Source organism: Paralichthys olivaceus, chromosome 14, assembly GCF_024713975.1.
Source record: "Paralichthys olivaceus isolate ysfri-2021 chromosome 14, ASM2471397v2, whole genome shotgun sequence".
NCBI classification, from domain to species: Eukaryota; Metazoa; Chordata; class Actinopteri; order Pleuronectiformes; family Paralichthyidae; genus Paralichthys; species Paralichthys olivaceus.
Genome location: NC_091106.1, coordinates 3,233,401 through 3,252,861, shown reverse-complemented (window position 1 = coordinate 3,252,861; position 19,461 = coordinate 3,233,401). Strand labels below are relative to the sequence as shown.

Here is a 19,461-nt window from a genome sequence, read left to right as displayed (position 1 = left end):
ATGTATCAGATATGATCCAATTTGAGCAATAAGATATTTATTGTAGACTTTCCCAGCTTTACACTAAATTTATTCTAAAGCATTTAAATCACAGTAACCACATTGTAAAACTTGTTTCAGAGGCCTTTATGGCTCATTGGAATATAAATCTAGGATATCTGTTACTAAAAGCCTCAGTTAGTTGCTCTTGGCATTCAAATATTCTCATACTTGAGCACTCTGACTTATTTTCATGCCGTCAAAATTCCTGTGCAAGGTGAGAGGCCTGTAAGCTATGGAGACCACACTGCAATGTGAGTAAAAATATGTATTAAACAATGTCCACATGTGACAGGGCTGAAACTGTTTGAAATATGACTATATCAAAAAGAAATAATATATATGTATATAATATAATGGATTGTGTGGTAACCTTGTAAATTACAGGCTGCAGTGACTAGAAGAAATACCAAAGAATTTGTAGAATATTATAACAACTTAATATTATTTGTGATAGCTAATGCTGTATTTAATAATTACATTCACTTTGTGAAATGTTAAGTGGATACCTCCTGACGTTGCTGTGTGATTACTGGTCTGTGGCCTTGGTCGGTTGACTTTTTATTTCTGCACACATGACAATGTGGGAAGGCAATCTATGCTTGTACAAACATTGGACTTATTAAACTACTGAGATGTGAAACATAACATACCCTTAGAGTATATATAGCAGTGGTAACAGCATTACAATGTGCAGGTTTTGTACTTGATGCAATATTATCATTTATGGAACGTTCAGTTAAAGGCCCCAAACACCTCTGCAGTTATGTTGGCTGGTCTAGACCTCTGCCTGAAGGTGGGTAAGACTATACTGGGTGTGCATGAGGTCACGGGATTCCTTGAACTAATTACAATGATAAAGGTGGAATTTGTCCCGCCCTTGCAAAAACAACATATGAAAGAGTGAAGTAGACCTTGAAAGAGCAGCCAAGATTAGTAAAATATCTTGTGTGGGTTTACCATAGGTGTGCAGGGCCTTTATAAGACTATACCCATTCTAGTCATGAAAACAGCAGCCTTAGTCTTAAATCACTGCTTTCTGTACAGCTGATATGCTGCTTTCACCATCGCCCATGTTGAATGTAGCCACTACTATAGTATACGTCATACACAAACTCAAGTCACTCACCATTCTCCCTGGTATTCCCATACTTCCTTTGTCACCCTATTGACCGGTGCAAATTCAGAAGAAACACGGGTCATTACGAACATTAGAGTGGAGACTGAAGTGAACTCTTAAAGGGATACCTTGCCATTTCAACTTATGGGCCATTCCTTGACAATTACAAATATGTGTATTCTGATCTAAGTAAACCACATTTTATTTGAATTCAACTGTAGCGTGATAAGAAGAGCAGCTTCCACATTTAGGTTTTACTGATTTGGTGGCACTGTTGCGTCACTGAATGGAATGGTTCCTAGTGCATGCAAAGAGATGCTAATGCTGGATATTCACAGTTTGTCTTAAAAGTCTTGATGACATGGTATCCATTTAAATAATCCTTTGTGTTGGTTAGTCAGTTCACCATGCCATGCCTAATGTGGAGACTAGAGACAAGCATTTCATGATGCTGATAGAAAAAAAAGCTACTCTGATGCAATCATTTCCAGCCCAAGACTCAAGATAGATCTGAGATAATGTTGCAAAGCAGTGGCGGGCGGGCTGATTACAAATAGACAGCAGTCTGACATCTGACAGCAGTGAGACAGATTAGGAAATCTGAGAGCAGTGAGACAGATCAGGAAATCTGACAGCAGTGAGACAGATCAGGAAATCTGAGAGCAGTGAGACAGATGAGGCGTCTGAGAGTGAGAGTAAAGGAACTTGTCTTGGGTCTTAAAGAGCTCATTGCACTGCTAGTTCACAGCTATACTGCTAACTTCCAATTCTCTGCTCCAGTCAACAACCCCCACTATCACACACCCACTTTCTCTCTTTATCACCCACTTGCAATGCAAACAGCTAACACACTTAACTATCCCTCAAAGCTGCACTACTTGTGAAACAATATTTGGTCTCAAACTTCAGGAATCTACTGCAGATCTTACAGAGATGAAAAATAAGTGTCGTCTACTTGTCCACCTGCTACTGCTGCCTCTTATGATTAGGATGATAAGTCTGTAGAAGTAATCTTCTGAAGTTCAAGTACAGTTTCCAATGCATCTGTGCATTTGTAAAATAATGCCTAAGATATACCTGATCTCAGAAGGGTGGAGGCTGAGTCAGGGGCCACTTTACAAGTACACTTGTCTGTAACTAGCTATAGTCAGTCACCCGTCAGTGATCCCAGGTTTTATTCTCAATGCACAAAAGTCCAAAACAAGATGTTTTCCGCTCGACTTGACAAGCCAGAGACTTTTAAAGTATTACAGGAAGAATAGATGTAGCAGCTTGTAGTGAAGCTAGCTTCCAGACAGAAAAAACTCAAACTAAAAAATGAATGCAAACAGGTCCATCAAATCATCTTTGGTACAAAATGTTTTCCTGAGATCCGATGAGAGAAATATCGCCAGTATCGTCAAAATGATGTTCATTTTTAGCTTTGACAGGCCAAGCACTACTTGACCTGCCACATTATAAGCCTCAAGTATTCCTCACATCATTTGAAGCAAGTGGTTGGTGGCCACACACAAAAATCCAACTCTGACACATGCTCTGTTTAAAGTACTTCTCTATTTCAAAACTTATCCACCCCTTATTACTACTTCAGTGGAGCACATAACACGGCACAGACCAATAGCTAGCAGTATTGTCTATTGTCTATTGTCTCTTTCGTGTCTCATGACTGTTATGATGGTGTGTATGACAACCAGCACTGCTGAGCGTCAGAGCTGGTGCACATGGTTGCTAGATGAGTGGCTGTAAGAAGCTGAACTCAAAAGTCATGCCTTTTTCTTGCAATAAAATGTATCGCCAGGAAATTTCCGTTCAGAACATAAATTTGGCCAAGAGTTATGGAGGAATTTGTCAATGCTACCAGAATAATCCCATTTAAAGTCCAGTGAATAGTACATTTGTCCAATCAGATGTTGGAATGGTCCATGGCGGTGTCTGAGCAAAATCTTCTCAAGCTGTACAGCCTAATGAAGGTATTGTGCCTGTCTGATACATTTTGATCAAGCATGTAGAGCCCATCATCTCTTCTATGTACACTGAGTCTGAACATGGTTTCAGCTGTTTTCAGTCCTGGTACATCAGATTTACAAGTATCTCTGTCATTAGTCGTATGGCATATTTTTAAAGCACTTAAATACTATCAGGCTACAGCTGTGTTCTTTGAAGCCCTGTCCAAGCTTCTGATTTAACCAAGACCTTGGGAAAAATGGCACCACCAAAAGTGGTTTTGATCTAGAGCACAGGGCTAAGATGCTTAACATGATTATTTGCTGTGACCACAAAATACAACGTTCACTAAAGTAGGGTTTTGTAGCCATGAGACGAACCGAGTGCCTTGTAAACCTCGGCCAGTTTATGTGTTGCACTACACTTCCACAGACAGAAACCACATCACTGCCGTACTATTCTTTCTGCTCTACATCCCAAGCATGTTTCTACAATATTTAACTATCCATGCCTAAGAGATATAGGTCAAGTAGGCTGTTTTCCCTTTTCACCTTTCACTTGTAAAGTCTGTCACTCTCTCTGTGGTTTTCAGAGTTATTACGGCCTTGGTAGTCTCACCACACACACATAAACTAAGCCTTGAGCTGACAAACACATTTCAGTCAAAAGGATTAATGCAGGTCCTTAGCAGTGGAATGTCGAGGTGTCTGTGGTGTATCTACAGTGTTAATGAGACACAGCTGGACCTCATATTCAGGCCAAACATACACAAACATGTACTTCTATCATCTTCTGACGCTCACTGTTATAATCCAACCCCCCCCTACAGAATATAACCCTAACCCTAAATCTAACCTGTACCTTAAGACTGAGTCTCAACACCCAAACATCACTTTGAAGGTGCGTCAGAAAGTGAGGACCAGGCAAAAAATCCTCACTTCCACGCCTTCATGAAACCACAAGTTTTAAAGATGACTGCAAAAATGTCACGGTAGCTTTTATGAGTTATGAGTGAATCATCAATTCTTAAGTTGCATGTGTCTAGCCAAGCGTTTAGTAGGGAATTCTAAGAATACTGCACAGAGTGAGCTTTGTCCGCATGTATGTGGGGAAATATAAGTTGTGAGTTAAAGGCAAGGAAGGAGCAAAGTGTTTATAATCCATCGATCATATCTGTGGGTTCTAATTCCTTTAAGACCTATAATGTCACTAAAGTATGACCACCTAATATAAAAAACACTGCTCCCTTTTTTCCTATTAAGTGTTCTCTTTCAAAAAAAAAACAAAAAAAAAACACATCTTCCCACCATCATTCTGTCAAAGACTGCTTGTGCCTTCATTTCCCGCTGCTTAACGGAAGTAATCAATCACAAATCATTGCACAGAATATCATCCACTCTTTGACATAGACAGTCAACCGTTTGTTTTTTGTAACTGGCAACAAAGCACAGAGGTCAGACACTAGATGGCCACCTGTTTTCATTAAAGGAACCCTGTGAGTTTGACATGTTGAGACCACTAGGTCGGCAGAGGGAAGGAGTGAAAAGAAAGTGTTAGACTGGAAACAATAGAATGTTAGCTATAATAAAACAGTAGTCCAATATGCAAGCATTATAGTACATTCCAGCTATGGCAGAAATAAGGAAAGCATTTTAGTGAAAACAACTAAGAGGCCATGTTGTTTTGAATTAATAGTGTTTTAAAGCTATAAGCATTTAGTTTCACTGCTGTATTGACATCTCTGACATTTGTAGCATAATTACAAAACAAATTGAGGTTATTCAGTGATTTCTATTCCCATGGTAAATGTATCTAGATATATTTGAGATTAAACAATTTCAGCTAAGGTTTTAAAACAGGCGGAAGAACCAAATGGATGTAATGAAGTGAGTCATTATAATGCTCTGTAATATGTAAACAGGACTATAAATGGAATATTAATCTAGAAACTAATGTAAAAACCATAATCAAAATTATGTCTTATAAAGTCAATGATAAAAATATTGGTGTCCGTGTAAATCAAAGTGACGGAAGCTACTATAATTGCACAACAGTGAAGCACCTGCCCTGGGATAAAAATTAGCTTGGTGGTAGACAGCTGACTTTCGCTTTGTGCTAAGTGAGCCCTAATTTTAAATTTATCAAAAACCAGTTAGGAAATATTTAGGCTTGAGGAAGCTGAAAAACCTAGGCTAAAGAAAATATAGCTACACTACAGCTCTTCAAGAAACACCTTATAATGTAATAAAATAAATGCAGTTACTGTTTTGTGCTATAATTCATCACACACAAAGACTGAGTTGTCAAAGACACATATATGGTGTGTGTGTATAAGGTAAGGAAAAATACTACCAGGGACAAATACTACCCAACATTGGAAGTACATAATTAAGTACCTTGAATGAGAATGAGACATTACTTTAGCATAAATATGAGCAACATTAAGAGTGTGTATAACAAAGGCTCTTTTTATTGATTATGAACTCAATCGTTCATTTGTTCAGTAATAGATTGTTTCATTTCTTTCTTCAAAAGTTGAAAAAATGTTTTTTATAGTTAAGACTGGATAGTGACACTGGGATATGTCATTTACGGTTATCTGCTGCAATTGTATTTCCTCCAAAACATTTTTAATAAGCAGGATATATTCTGTCTGTGATTTGTTTGGTAGCTGGTTGTTTAGGCTTATCTGGGGCCAAAAGCTTATTCAATTTTACTTTACCCATGCTCAACAGATTAATTTAATAATCCGAATATTCAGCAGAGAGCAGACAGAGAGATCAATACTGCAGTGATCACATATGCAAATACTATATCTAGAGACACACAAAAACACCAGTTAAAAAGAGAGTTACCGGAAAGCCTGCTCGTCCAGGAGGACCCTGAAAAAGGGGTGAGAGAAAGTTGGTACAAAAGGAAAGAGAGAACTTTACAATTGAAGTCTACACAATGAAAGGCAACTGCACTGCACCAGGCCAGAATAAAATGAACAGGAGCGATTCATGGTAATTACTTTCTTATTGCCAGCAATTTTATAGTCGCTACCAAATACAATAGAAAGTCCACGATTCTACTTGCCAAATTAGACAGTGTGAAAATGTTCATTCAAAACTATCACCTATACTTTTGCAGACGGACTACCAATGTTTTGAGCTGTTGCTACATGAGCCTAAATAAGATAATGTTATTCTTGTGTGGAGCATGTATGTGTGGACAGATGTGAATGCTTCTTTTTCAGGTGCTTAGCTAAAATTGCAGTGTTTCTTTCTTTCATTTGAATTGCTCCGTTGTACTGTTTGAATACTTGGCTTTGGTTGTCTATACCTTAGGAGCATAATGATTCTGCATGATACCTCCATGAACAACTCTTGCCTTTCCCTAAAGGTCCCTGTGGACCTGTTGTTGCTGTCTGTCTTCCTTCTTCCATTCAGACTAGAGTGCCTGTATGGTTATTATTCTCCCATCCTTAGTTCCAGGAGAATCACATCTCCTGTACCAAAAGCATCTAGGTACTCTGGTAAAACAGATGCTGTCCCATATTCAGGATTTTGGTATAGACTTAGTACCATGACATCTCTACTGTTATATATGTTTTATTTTGGCCTTTTCATGTCAGTGACAGCAAAAACAAACAACACTACCGATGCAGTAGCATGCCTCCCTGTTCTGGTCCAAATGCATTCAGTGGTTCACATTTTAACACAACACAGATCTTTCTGAACACAAAAGAACAGTTTTCTCATTTCACCACAAAGACGCATGCAAAGGTTGCTTTTGGGAGAACACATGCTGAAAGTCCACATGTTTCTGCGTAACTAACCCTATTCAAAGCTTCTAACCCTACTTGAATACCCCACTAATGCGGATACGACAACTTGTCAGCTTGGTGGCTTTCATCAAGAAACAAATCACAAGAAGCTAGAATACAAAGACCTTCATTTATGTCCAGGTTCTATGAGCAAGAAGGAGAACAAAGTCAAAAGTCTAGTGTGCTTTGTTTTCATTGAGTGAGCGGAACACAAATCTGTGCTTTTTGTAAAGGATGGAACACTAATTGGTTGGAAGTCAAAACAGGAACTCTTGACATTTTCCCAAAAGCTGCTGAGGCATTGACTCTCCAGAGTGATGATTGCCTGCTCCTGAATGCTTGCATGTTATCAATATTTCTCCACGAGGAGTCCAGTGTGTGTGTGTGTGTGTGTGTGTGTGTGTGTGTGTGTGTGTGTGTGTGTGTGTGTGTGTGTAGGCCTGCAGGCGTGTGTGAGTGCGTGGGCGATTGCTGGCCGGCAGCAGGAGAGAGGAAGTTATCCCTCTCTCCTCAGTAGTCCTGGATGGAGGGAATGTCAAACATTAATCTGAGCTCCTGATTATTGGCTCTGATGACTGATTGTAAATATCTATGAAATGCTGTCATGTCTTCATTTTGTGCAGTGGTTCAGTCATTGTGCATTGTGACAACTATCATGTATGTTCAAGGGAAACTCCCAAAACCTAATGGAAAAAAGTGATGGATTATTAAAATGTCAAATATTTTATCAATGAAAACATCTGACAGAGTAATCCACTTGTCCATAGTTGATCTGTATCTTTTGAGTGTTCCAAACCATCTTCACCAGTAAATCACTTATTATTCTAAAAGTTTGACCCTCCCAAAATGTTTGCTTCCAATCTGTTTACCATATAATTCCATCTCTGCACTTCCTTCATGTTTAGTTGATGTCTCCACAGGCTAGAATTATTTTCACCTACAGTTCATACGTCGTACATGAGTCCTGCTTTTTCATCAAACTAAACTTTTCAATTATGCGTTATAAGCTTTACATGTACCTCAGTGTGGCCGGTGCCTGACTCATCAGATGAGCATTATATTTACTAAATCAGGCTGGGCAGTGAGCGGGCAGTGCATGAAGGTGCATGGCCAGGTGGTGAGTGTGAACACACTGCATGTTGGCGTCTGATCATTAGCTACTGGCTCAGGGGCTGTCTGCAGGGGGCAAAGGTCACCCACTGCCGGAAGGAACCTTTCACTTGAATTACACAGTAACCCTCCAACATGTGGCTCCCATTTAGCAAAGTGCTGCTGAATGAATGGGATGCTGGGGAGGGGATGGTGGGAGAAGCGTATATTTGGCCATTGTACTCGGGATATATAGTCTCCTGGGCACTTCTATGCTCAATAAGAAGTGAGTTGGGGTGTAAAGCAGAATGAGAGAGTTTCACTTGCTCCATTCCTCTTTCTATTATTTTGCCCAAAAGCTGTCTGGCTTTACCCTATTACTGAACTTGAACACACACACACACAGTCATAATCACAACAACTCCTTTTGTGTAGCTAGATTTATTATATACATGTCGTAAATTGTGAATTTTGTTACTCGGCTTTGGACTTGCAGCTAGAGCAGGACCCCTGTCAGTATCCTGTTCAGCTTACTTAGAATCAGAGGGTACGTTTCTATCATGTCTGATTATTTTAAAATGTGTTACATGCACAACACCCATGCAAGGGCCAACTGACCCTGTGATCTGACCTGATGACAGTAAGATTTGTTGCTATGCAAGAATAAGTTAGCCCTGTGATGGACCTGGCTATACAGTGTATTGACCTGGACTTGACCCTATTTTAACATTGCTTCTCAGAACTCTCTTCTGGGAAAATGGACACGTTCATTACGTGTCTTTGTACATCAGAAAGGTTCCAAACAGCATCCTAAACGATGAGTCCTCCAAGGACAGAGAGCTCATTGATATGGCAGGTTAATATTAATCACAACTTTTAATATTCATAATCTTTTATGTTTGTTGCTCACTGTCTAAAATATCAGTGCATTTTCTGATTATTGCTCCTGTTAGGAGCAACTGTGACATTTTTGGAATTTTTACTATTCTAAGATCAGACACAGCTTTATATATTACATCTGAAACATTCTGAAGTTTTTAAATGCTGGGTTATTTACTCTGTGAAACTCTGAGCTCTTTTGCATTCATCTCCCCACTCATCTCCCTTTTTATTTCATTTTACTGGAAGCAATTTGTGAGCTAATCTCCTCGCAAATGAATTTTAGATTAAATTTGTGTATTATTCAAATGAACACTGGTGAAAAGAGCCTTACCCAGGGTGTAGGTGTTTGACACAGTGTATGCCATGGAAGGCATAAAGGAAAGTGGAATGTGATCATGTCTTTAAATTGCTCAGATCCAGTGGAGATGGAAGTGTATGTGAGTGGAAAATGTGCTTCTTTCTTGCTGTCTGACCTCATGTACCTTCAAACCTTCTTTGTAGGAACTATCCCTCACATTTTCCAGGGAGGGATCTTTGGCAGATGTGATTTTAAAACTGTCACGGCTGTACAAAAGTCAAACTCATAAGTGTCCAGATGCTTGGACCGGTCTTCCTGAACCCTGTGGCATTGAGGCACAGGAGTTTAGCAGGTTTTCCATTTAACCTAAGTCTTGATTTCAACTTTGCATGCATCCGCCAGTTCTATGCAGAGTTAAATGGGACAGTGGCTTCTCCCAGTGCAGACAGGGCAAGAGGTTGGGTACATTTTGGACAAGCCACAGGTTCTTCAAGCCCAGTTTACAACCATAAAATATACTAAACATTTGGTTTAAAAAAAGCCAAATAACAGGGCAGCATACAGATTATCACTGCATCCAGACAAGACAATATACTGGCATCAGATAGGTTCAAGTTCATCTACTTCACACCAAAGTACAAAAATAAACACAGTCGCCACTTTACCACATGCAGATCACACAAGGCACTGACTGGTCAACTTACTGGAGGTCCTGCAAGACAAGAGACAGAGAAAAAGAGATAAACATTAACATTCATATAAAAACATTACAGACAGTCTGAATACCTCAAATGATTGTGATCACTTCATAATGTATAAAACAAATACTAGGGCCAGAATATATGTATATGTTTATGGGTGGTGCCCAGTTGGTGATTTAGCCATGACTGTGAAGAAGCCTTGAAGTTTCAGAATTATTTTGCTTTATTTACTTAAAATACTATATTTTCTTTGTTCAAGCTGAAGCTGAAACGTAGACTCCCATATCAAAAATGACACATCCATGCCAGGACATGAGTCACTGATGTGTTTAACCTGTTTCCTCAAACAAGACAGACACTGAGACACGCCACAGCCAGGCTGGACCATGTTTTCAGAGGGACGTCATGATAAATCATTCCAGCATAAATCACAATCAAAGTCAGGGGATTCAATCATATGTTGTCCGGTGATGAACGCCACGGCTCAGTGAGCCCGGAAACTTGAAAGCATTTTATTGCCCTGGCAGCGTTGGAGATAGTTTTACTACCAATCAATCCTGGATCTGATGGAAGTAAAGACAAAGCAAGGGACAAATTGTGGAGAAGCGTCGTAACTCAAAAAAATTCCACCACGCCTAATCCAAAGGTTTGCTCCAACAGCAAAAACCATTTGATCCTGATATACAATCCTTTGTTCCAGTAAGGACCAGGATGAATCGCTTTGCCTGTGTCCGCTGCTCAAAATGGCCTTTCATAATAAATAATTGCTCACTGCATGGAGATAATGATTTGATATTCTTTGCAGAAACAATCTGTAGTACACTGTTATTTCCATTATAACTTTTTTTACAGTTTACACTCTGCACATTAATGCATGTCGATATGTTTCCTTGGAGAGATCCTATCCTATTTCCTATTATGGTTTTGATGGTATGACCCAATGCTTTCATTTAAAACCTGATTTTGCACTGAGCACATTCCACAATTTACATAAATAAGCTCCAATTGGGCATTTTTTCTGTCACGGTGCAAACTTCATGGCAGATACATGATAAAACATTATTTGAAAGTGTGTGCTTCCGCACACATTTTCTCATTTGAGTTCTGAGGGTCCAACCATCTGCTTTTTTACTTTAAAAAAGGGTTTAACTACTCAAACTCGGAGTAGAAAACAACCATGTGCTTCTGCCTCACAAGGAAATGGAAACAAGCATTGATAAAACAGAAGTTCTTATTTTTGCTCCAGCTGGACGTGACCTAAAATGATGCAAAATCGTGTTTCTCTCCTTCTGAAATCTAGATGAGGCTTTTGGTTACAAGAGTCACAGGTTTGATTAGTCATGTGGCGTCGCAGGACAAGCTGGAGCTCTTGCTACATCACAGCCATATTAAGGAACCACTCCACTGTGTACGGTATATATACATATGTGGTCCAGGATGTTGCTTTTCATAATCACCTATAACTCTTTTTACATCATATTTTAAAATGTTCATTTTCATTTTGAGCCACATGGAGTAATCTCCTTTGGAAAGAAATGATGGCTGAAAGAACACAGCTGCTTTGCTTGGTTTTTATAAATTTACACTAAAACATCTCGCCCCTGCTGCTTTCACTCATCTTTTCCCACCCACTGAAGTCAGTGGTTTTAACTTTCAGACGAACAAATTTGTGGTGCCGTGCTGGTGCCAGCTTTTTGGCAATCAAGTTTGATCGATCATGTAGCTTTACAGAACATATTACTTGCATAATTCTTTTTATTTCCATTCCTTTAAATATGGCAATGTCTGCTTGTGACCTATTTTACTGGTTCCTGCTTTAGTGTGGACCTTGGTAAGTTGCCAAAGCTGTGACTCTCTGTGAAGGCACTGACATCATGTCCTCTGTAATTTGACATTATAGTACACACACACACACACACACACACACACGCACACACACATACAATCATCAAAAGAAAACCAATTATTTTTATGAATATAGTAGTTTGTCCAAAAACTATGTGTTCAGTAACAGTGTTGGCATCACTTATGATGAAAAACTTATTTCATGTGAAATCTTCTATAAAATACTCAAATGTAAATTTATTGAGCAGCTGGGTTTATTAGTATCTTTAGTCAGGGAAACGTATCAAAAACTCTGCCCTGTTTGACAGTTCAGATTCTACAGGGCTCAAAAACACTCATCGAAAACATATGAGATGGATAGACGACCCAGCCCAGCCCATGACTCACACTCTGCACCGTAAGATAGACCTTACACAAAACACCAGCGGGCTACCCGTTGACCTTTTCACAAGTACAATGAGAGAGCCGGGAGTCATCCGACATAATCAATTACTGGTGAATCAGGACAGGGGTCAGTAAATATGTTGTTACGTCAATCACAGCAATGTGAGGAAAATCATTAATGACAAATCTCATCAGTGAAATGTCAAATCAAATCCCCTGCTTTATCTCCTTAGTGGTTTATGCTGTCTATCCCTCAGACTGGTCCATTCTAGCCTAGAAGGCTACTGTCAACTCAATTTGTTCACTTTGTACTCACTTCAAATGAAAAGCAGTTGGAACAAGGGAAATAGACAGTTCTGTGAAAGAAGATGGAATTATATAGACAGCTCAAATAAGTTACTGTTTGGTAAGAATAAGAATGAAGTACGGGTTCTGAGTTTTTGTCCCAAGAGTAACAGGAAAAGTATGTGTCGTAAATTTTGACAGGGAGAAAAGGTAAAGACACAGCTTTACGAGAAGCCCAGCATGCAATATTAAATAAAAGTGACTGAGAGTGCAGAGCATTTGATCACTTCCCCAGCCCTGGGGCCTGACACGAGCAAAAACATCCAGGAGTTACCAATGACGCAGTCAGGGTGACAAATCTGACCCCCGTGGGCCCAGACATTATTCTCTCTTTGCCTTTTAATTTTGAGGTGTGGTTCTTGTTGTAATTTGAGGAGTCGGGCTGCGTTCAACACACCTGGGGCATACAAATGTCAAAGCCGTGTCAAAGTGAAACGTGGCAAAACTCAAAGTGACATTTCATAAAGTTCAAACGGCTTTCTTGTGCTGATGATGGAAATAAAGTGAGTTTGAGTCACGGACATTGTGTGAGACTTTTGTTGTTCTGTTAAAATCAATATCCTGCTTCCTGCCAATAAGACTAAATGGCGCTTAAGATTTTTTTTGTAACAACTTGGAGCTACTAAAAGGTTTGTCAAGAAAACCCTAATGTTTTTCCTCTTTATGTTACTATGTGTTTAAAAAAAGAATGCATTTGCTGTGGATCATTTCCCAAAGACTTGATCATTTGTAATGCTTGCTGGCTTCTCTCCCCAGATTTTTAACTTTACAAGGTGTGTCAGGTCTGTTTGTTTTAAATTTGTCACACCATGAATCTAAGGAGCATGATTTCAATGTAAAATGCAGCCAGTGGGTGCAAAGTACCTTAATCTTACCCATGAGCTGTGTGACATATCGAATGCGACTGGCGACCTATCATTGCCAAACCATGGGGTTAGACTGCAGTGACTAACTTCCTGTTGTTTTTAGAACACCAGCATGCACCTGTCCTTTTCACTTCACATACAAGTCTATCTTTGCCTCACAATCTGTCCCTAAAACCCTCCGCTCCCCCACCACCCACAATGCCCTGCTAAGAAAAAAACTCTGCCCTAGTGCTACTGCTAGACGAGTAGTTCGACACACAGAAATATGAAATTCCAACGTGCAGATTACCATGACATTTGCTATACATACACAAGATAATAAAATATATTTGCTGAATTTCTGACCAGGTGTGTTTGTTGTTTCCAATAGTTAGATCGATTTTTCATTTCAAGCAGAACCGTGTTGTTGAAACATACCACTAACCCTGAAGGACCAATAATATTAAACTGAAAGGGCTATAATTGCTGCTGCAGAAAAAGACCCGTAATATTATATTTTGTGAGGTCTAAGTTATCAGAAGGGATGTGCATAACGAAGTCTCAGTTACAGCAGAGCATGACTTTTCCAGTCATTTCTGCAGTTGTGATTCAGTCCTTGAAGGGTAAACTCAAACGGTCTTTGCATGAGCGGGGAAAGCAAACATGGAAGCAAGATTCCTGTTGCATTCTGGGCCTGCCATCACATCCTGTTGGCTGGAGCCACTCACCCAGGGGACATACTGTAAAGCACCTTGATCCAAAGGCACTTTGGGAGGCCTGGGGGAAGGGGGTTCAAATATAGCCAAGGACTGGCGCCTGAGGAGGGGCCACTGAAGCAACAGCTTTATGTGCAACAAGTAGTAGGCACAACATGAAACAACATTACACCCATAAACACACACACACACACACTGAATGGGAATTCGCTTGACTACATTGATACCATGTATTCCAAGCCTTCTCCTCTGCTGGGCTTAATGCTGTCTAACTATTGCAAACACCTGTTGTTTCTGCTTACGTAAGGGTACTGGTTAGATGCGCCCGGAAATGGAGATCTACACTGGATGCCAACATGCAAAGTCATGGGCGTTCCCCCTTTCCTGCCCCCTATTAAAGTCTGTCATTTAGTCAACACTGGCTCTTGCATGTATTTTAAGTCATCAGATAACCAAATGACTGGCATTCTTTACTGCACCAGCAAATAATGTACAGTAACCTATAGGCCACAATTCTAAAGTCGTCTACTAAAATGCTGTTTTTTTAAGCTTCTTTCACCTTTTATGCTACATAGAGTAAACTGGTGTGGTGGACAGGAGGCCTGCCACCTTGAGGCTATCTCTGTCCCAGCATGTGTATCCAGGAATAACCTGTGGAATTTCTGAGAATATCACAATCTAAAAACCCGACACAGCCTGCCCACCATCCCCTGCTCTCTCAGATTCCCTGCCTCTCCCATTACCTTTATAAACACAGAGGTCTGTCCAATTGTTTGTGCTGTCACGTTTGCGCCAGACTACAGAGGACGATGATTGAAAGAGAAGACATCAGAAAGCACAAATAGCTAATGAGCATTGCATTATCCACAGGGAGACCCCCTAAAGTCTGCTTCTCCTGAGAAATCATGACAAAAGACAGTGAACTAAGTACTGAGACTAATGCAGACATACTGTGTCAAGCTAACTTTTTCAGGTTAAATGGGAGAGTTGTATCAAACAAGTTCTCTCACCTAATTTGTAACTAACATAAAATAACACATATGGATGTTCCAAAAAATGTCTGATGGTATGGGATGTTTAAGGCAGTATTGTTTGGACTATTAAAACTTCTTGATTGAGATAAGGAGAAGAAGACCATGTTCTTTGTATAATTAAACCAAGCAGCCTAAGCAGGTTTACTCTGCTTAGGCTCTGTCCTCAGTCAGAAATGTCAAGTTTCCTCAAAAAGTAACATGAAAGAATCATGGTCAGATTCCTGGACCACCTTAAATAACATCTAATGCCAAAGGTGTTTAAAAATGATCTGAGTGTCCACATTTGAAGTGGGAGGTGGAGCACGAACCATGCTATCAGAGCCTCCACCTGATTACATCCATGTGTCCGTGTAATTGTTCATCTGAGGCATACTGAGATGACTGGTTGCATAAAAACTGATGATCTTCAAATTTCTTTATTCTGGGAAGCGAAAGTGTTCTCTGTCTGTGTGTTGAATTACAGACTTAAAGACCAAGTAAAAGTTTTATTGGATACTATATATTTGGTATAACTTTTTTTCTGGGACCAAGTGCAGATATTCATCCGTTATAAAGCCTCAATGCAGATATAAACTGCGTTGGTCTACAACACAGTTTATATCTGCATTTCATTCACCAATTTCATTAGGTAAGAGTTATAATCTGACAGCCTGGACTGATAACTAGCCTAATGAATTGTATATGTAATGTGAGGTGTGTTTGAGATCTTAGTCCACTTTATGCAAACAATGAATCCACCATGATGTCCAATGTGGGGACAGGAAAGTGAAAAGCCTGTTTGAATTGTCAGCAGAGCATGTCCAATCACCTGAGCAGCTAAACTTCAAAAACATGGCTCTGATGCCAAACCCACTCAAATGTTCAGATTTTCAGGAGGAAAGAAATATTCAACACTCTGTCAATTCACTTTCACACCTCAAGGATTTACAGTTACAGTTGTGCAAACAGTGGAGGGGATTTACTGAGGGGTGTGTATCTATCTAAGGATAAAACTGAACTTTTGCACTTCTCTCGGTCATAGGGAGGGAAAACGCCTCCACCTCTTATTGAGACCTGGAAAAATAATTTTTCAGATTTGATCCCTTTTCACCATTTGTTACAAGTATCAGCCCTCACATATAACTGCCTTAAGTTTCCAAATGAAAAAATGTGGACAGACAGCCAGCTTAGGGAGATGAGTAAGGTTGATTGACTGCATTGGAAGAATGAAATTGTTTCTGACCTCTCGCTGCTCTTCTGCTTACAGGTTCAGAGCATCCAAAAGAATAATATCTAATTGAAACCAAAAAATGTATCAAATGTCTCCCCTGTGCCTGTCCATGGAGAACAGAAGCCCAGTAAAACAAATGAAATGTCCTAAAGAGCCAGCAGCTAAGCAGATGGGGCTATGACAAAGGTTCCCATTCTTTATCCTCATCCTCTGCATATTCACCATATACAAGACAGCTCTGCCATTCCCATGGAGCCCTTATAGCCATGTTCCCTTGTTAAACATGAAGTCATAGTTTTAAAGCTGCCTATGATTTCTTTGGCTCCATGCTAACCTGATGTCACGCTATAAGAAAATGTCAAATGTTAAGAAAAGGGAGCATGCTAATATAAAACGATGCTGTCTAATACAGCTGAGACGCCACTTGGAAGCTTTAAGGGTAATGTTACTTTGCCAGCCAGACAGAGGGTGAACCTGCACATCCAGCCAAATTTCCTACATGTCGTTTATTTTGAAGAGGGAGGTTCATGGCCAAAAGTTCTCAGAATTTTTGCATCTATTGCCTCTTTGGAGCCAATATGCTTTAGGTTTGGGACCAACATGCCATTCATGCTTATGAAATAACCATGTGTAGACTATAAAAGTACTATTTATTTCCACAGAAAGTTCTGCACAATATATAATTCATCAAATCCATCAGAGGCCAAATAAATTGTGCTGTATTATACAAACAGCCTCTAATTTCATTAAAGTGTCCCTGACTGTTTCGTGTCATGCAATTTTTGTCAATTCAGGGGATGGGGAAAATGTTTTGCTTTCAATCTCAAAGACATTTATAAGGCCAGTGGTATATTTTACAACAGGGCCACAGATTTCATAAAAACAGAAAAGGCCTGGGATCAAATCACACAGCAGCTCTTACAGCACATGACCACAAAGACGACATTATATTTTTTGCCAGAAAACCCACAATTAAACTGACTCAGTGATTACTCTCAGAGGGTTTTTTCTCAGATGGAGGAAAAGACAGGTACAAACAAACTTTCATCATTCCACCTACACAATCAAACTGGTAATGAGTTGGACTGAAGCAACCTTTTAATTTCACCACATTTTCAGTTACATCAGCATAGTAGAGTGTTTTGGCAACTTGGGGTCAGAACAAGCTGAAAACACATGACATTATCACCCTGTAAAAATGTTGGCAAATAGTGGTGTAGTTAGAAATCCAGACAGAATAACATTCATTAAGAGCCATGTTTCTAGCCATGACAATTAAAATTCCAACATTCATTCTCTCATTAGTTTTGAGAATAGAGACCAGAGGTAGTTAGGTTTAGTAGACGTATGAGCTGGAAGAGTAAAGAAGGTTCATCAGAGCTTTTTCTCTGCTGCTTGAAAACAGGTCGATGAAAATGTTTTATTTGGCACAATAAACAAAGCAATGAGCTAAGTAGATCTGAATAAACTAAGTTGGTGGAAAGTTTGTAACAATGAGCAGCCCATCACACATTGTAATTTGATCCATTGTCAATATGGAATATTCTATTAGTGCACCTGTAAAGGTGCTATATGTATGCTGGGAGCGAGTGGTGGTGATTGTTGCTTGCCATGACTGGACGCTACAGTTGCTATCAGAAAGTGGCATGATGGGCCAGCTGGACTGGGCATAATCAGAGTTAGCTTGTTAGATACCGAATATTTCCGCAGGATTGGTAAGACTACAGCCGTTAACGTTAATGTTGGCTATGTAGCAATAGCAAAAACTTTAGTACAAACTCCAATTTTCAAATAAGTTGAAATGAGTTGTGCAAGCTCCAGTCTGCTTGAATTCACTCTGTGGGTGAGTGAATGTGCTGCACACAAGAGCAGGATCTATAGAGTGATGAAAGACAAATACTTACAACATATATGTGTGTCCTCTACATCATATTTCACTGCATTATTGCCATGTTCTCATGCAGCAAACACTTTGCCTCGGGCTTGAGAAGCTAGTAAAGCCCATGGTCTATCATTAACAAATTAGGCTAAACAGCAGTGCCCCAGGATACAGGGTTACATTTCCCTGACTCGCTAATTCAACTAACCACTAGAAATGCACAGTCAGGGCCTTTTTGCAACAGTACCAGATCTTTAAATGGGCCTGCAGCCATGGTTCCTCTTTCAGTGACATAATGGTGGGTTTGCATTCAGGCAAAAAGAGTTTGCTTTTTTTCAAGCTTTGCTTTTGTGCACTGTGAACTGTTGTTATACCTGAGGGAAGGAATTAGCAGGACACAAAAGATCTGTGGAAGGAGAAAGAAATTAGTTTGACTTTCCAGGAAGAAAGGTCAGTGGTTTGGAAAACGGACTAAAGTTACTTTATTTCCAGTAAAGCCCCACATTTAAGAGGAAAAGAAAACACTAGGCCTATGTGCTGCTGGTGGAGTATTCATGTGAAAAAATAAGCAAAAAGAAGAAGACATTAAGAGACTAACAAATCCTTTCTCTTTTAATAGTGGGTGATGATGTGTGAGGAAATGTGGGAAAAAAAGGGACGAAGTAAAGGATTTCACCAACAGAGTCACTGGAAAAAGGTTTCTTCTCAACGCCTTTGGATAGGATGGAACCACTTCCCACACTGTAATCCAAGAGGGGCCCCTTTCCTGCTAGATGACCTTCAAAAGTTTACGTGCCTGTCATGAAAACCAATATGTCATCCAGCGCACACTTCCTTTGCTTGATGCCACCACCTCAAGGAAACAGCGGAGCAACGGGAAGTCGGAGCGAGACAGAGGGGTGTGTGGAAACAGAGAGACAGCAGTTGCAATTCATCTGCGTTGGACTTTTAAAATCATCAGGATTGATTCAAATGTTTCCTGTGGGTTTTGGAGCTGTTCCCCAGAAGCTGTGGGTGGGGTGGGTGGATGTCTGAGGTGGGATTTGAAGTGAAATGTTTGATGGGTGGAGAGGCAGAAGCTGTTCCAAAGGAAGATCTACAAAATGGACAGGGATTTGTTTCAAATTATATACTGCAGCATGCCAAATTGTTGCAAAGTACAGTTTAGAAACTGTAAATAGACTTAAGCTGGTTAGGGACTGGAAGCCAAGTGTCTTAATTTTCGATTGTCTATTTATTAATATTGCTCTATGGAGCAAGAGCCAGAATGCAGTTTGCCAACCCATGATATTTCGAGCACATTTCCCCAAATCTACAAAATT

At 39.8% G+C, this 19,461-nt stretch overlaps 1 protein-coding gene across 23 annotated transcripts in view; it reads right to left on the bottom strand.

Annotated features, from left to right (window-relative positions):
- col13a1 (collagen, type XIII, alpha 1) overlaps positions 1-19,461 on the bottom strand; it is a 107,324-nt gene that overhangs the window by 51,241 nt on the left and 36,622 nt on the right. For 22 of the 23 annotated variants that reach the window (XR_011246009.1, XR_011246008.1, XM_069538371.1 and 19 more), the window contains exons 1-3: positions 9,885-9,963; positions 5,959-5,985; positions 1,169-1,204 (exon numbers count right to left, since the gene is read on the bottom strand). The exons of the other annotated variant lie outside the window; for it this stretch is intronic. Coding sequence is in view for 20 of the 22 variants with exons in the window: in XM_069538371.1 (XP_069394472.1) it covers positions 1,169-1,204; positions 5,959-5,985; positions 9,885-9,938 (117 nt within the window). In the remaining 2 variants the exon portion in view is untranslated. Of the gene's footprint in view, positions 1-1,168; positions 1,205-5,958; positions 5,986-9,884; positions 9,964-19,461 lie in introns of those variants that run through there. 23 annotated transcript variants of the gene reach the window in all.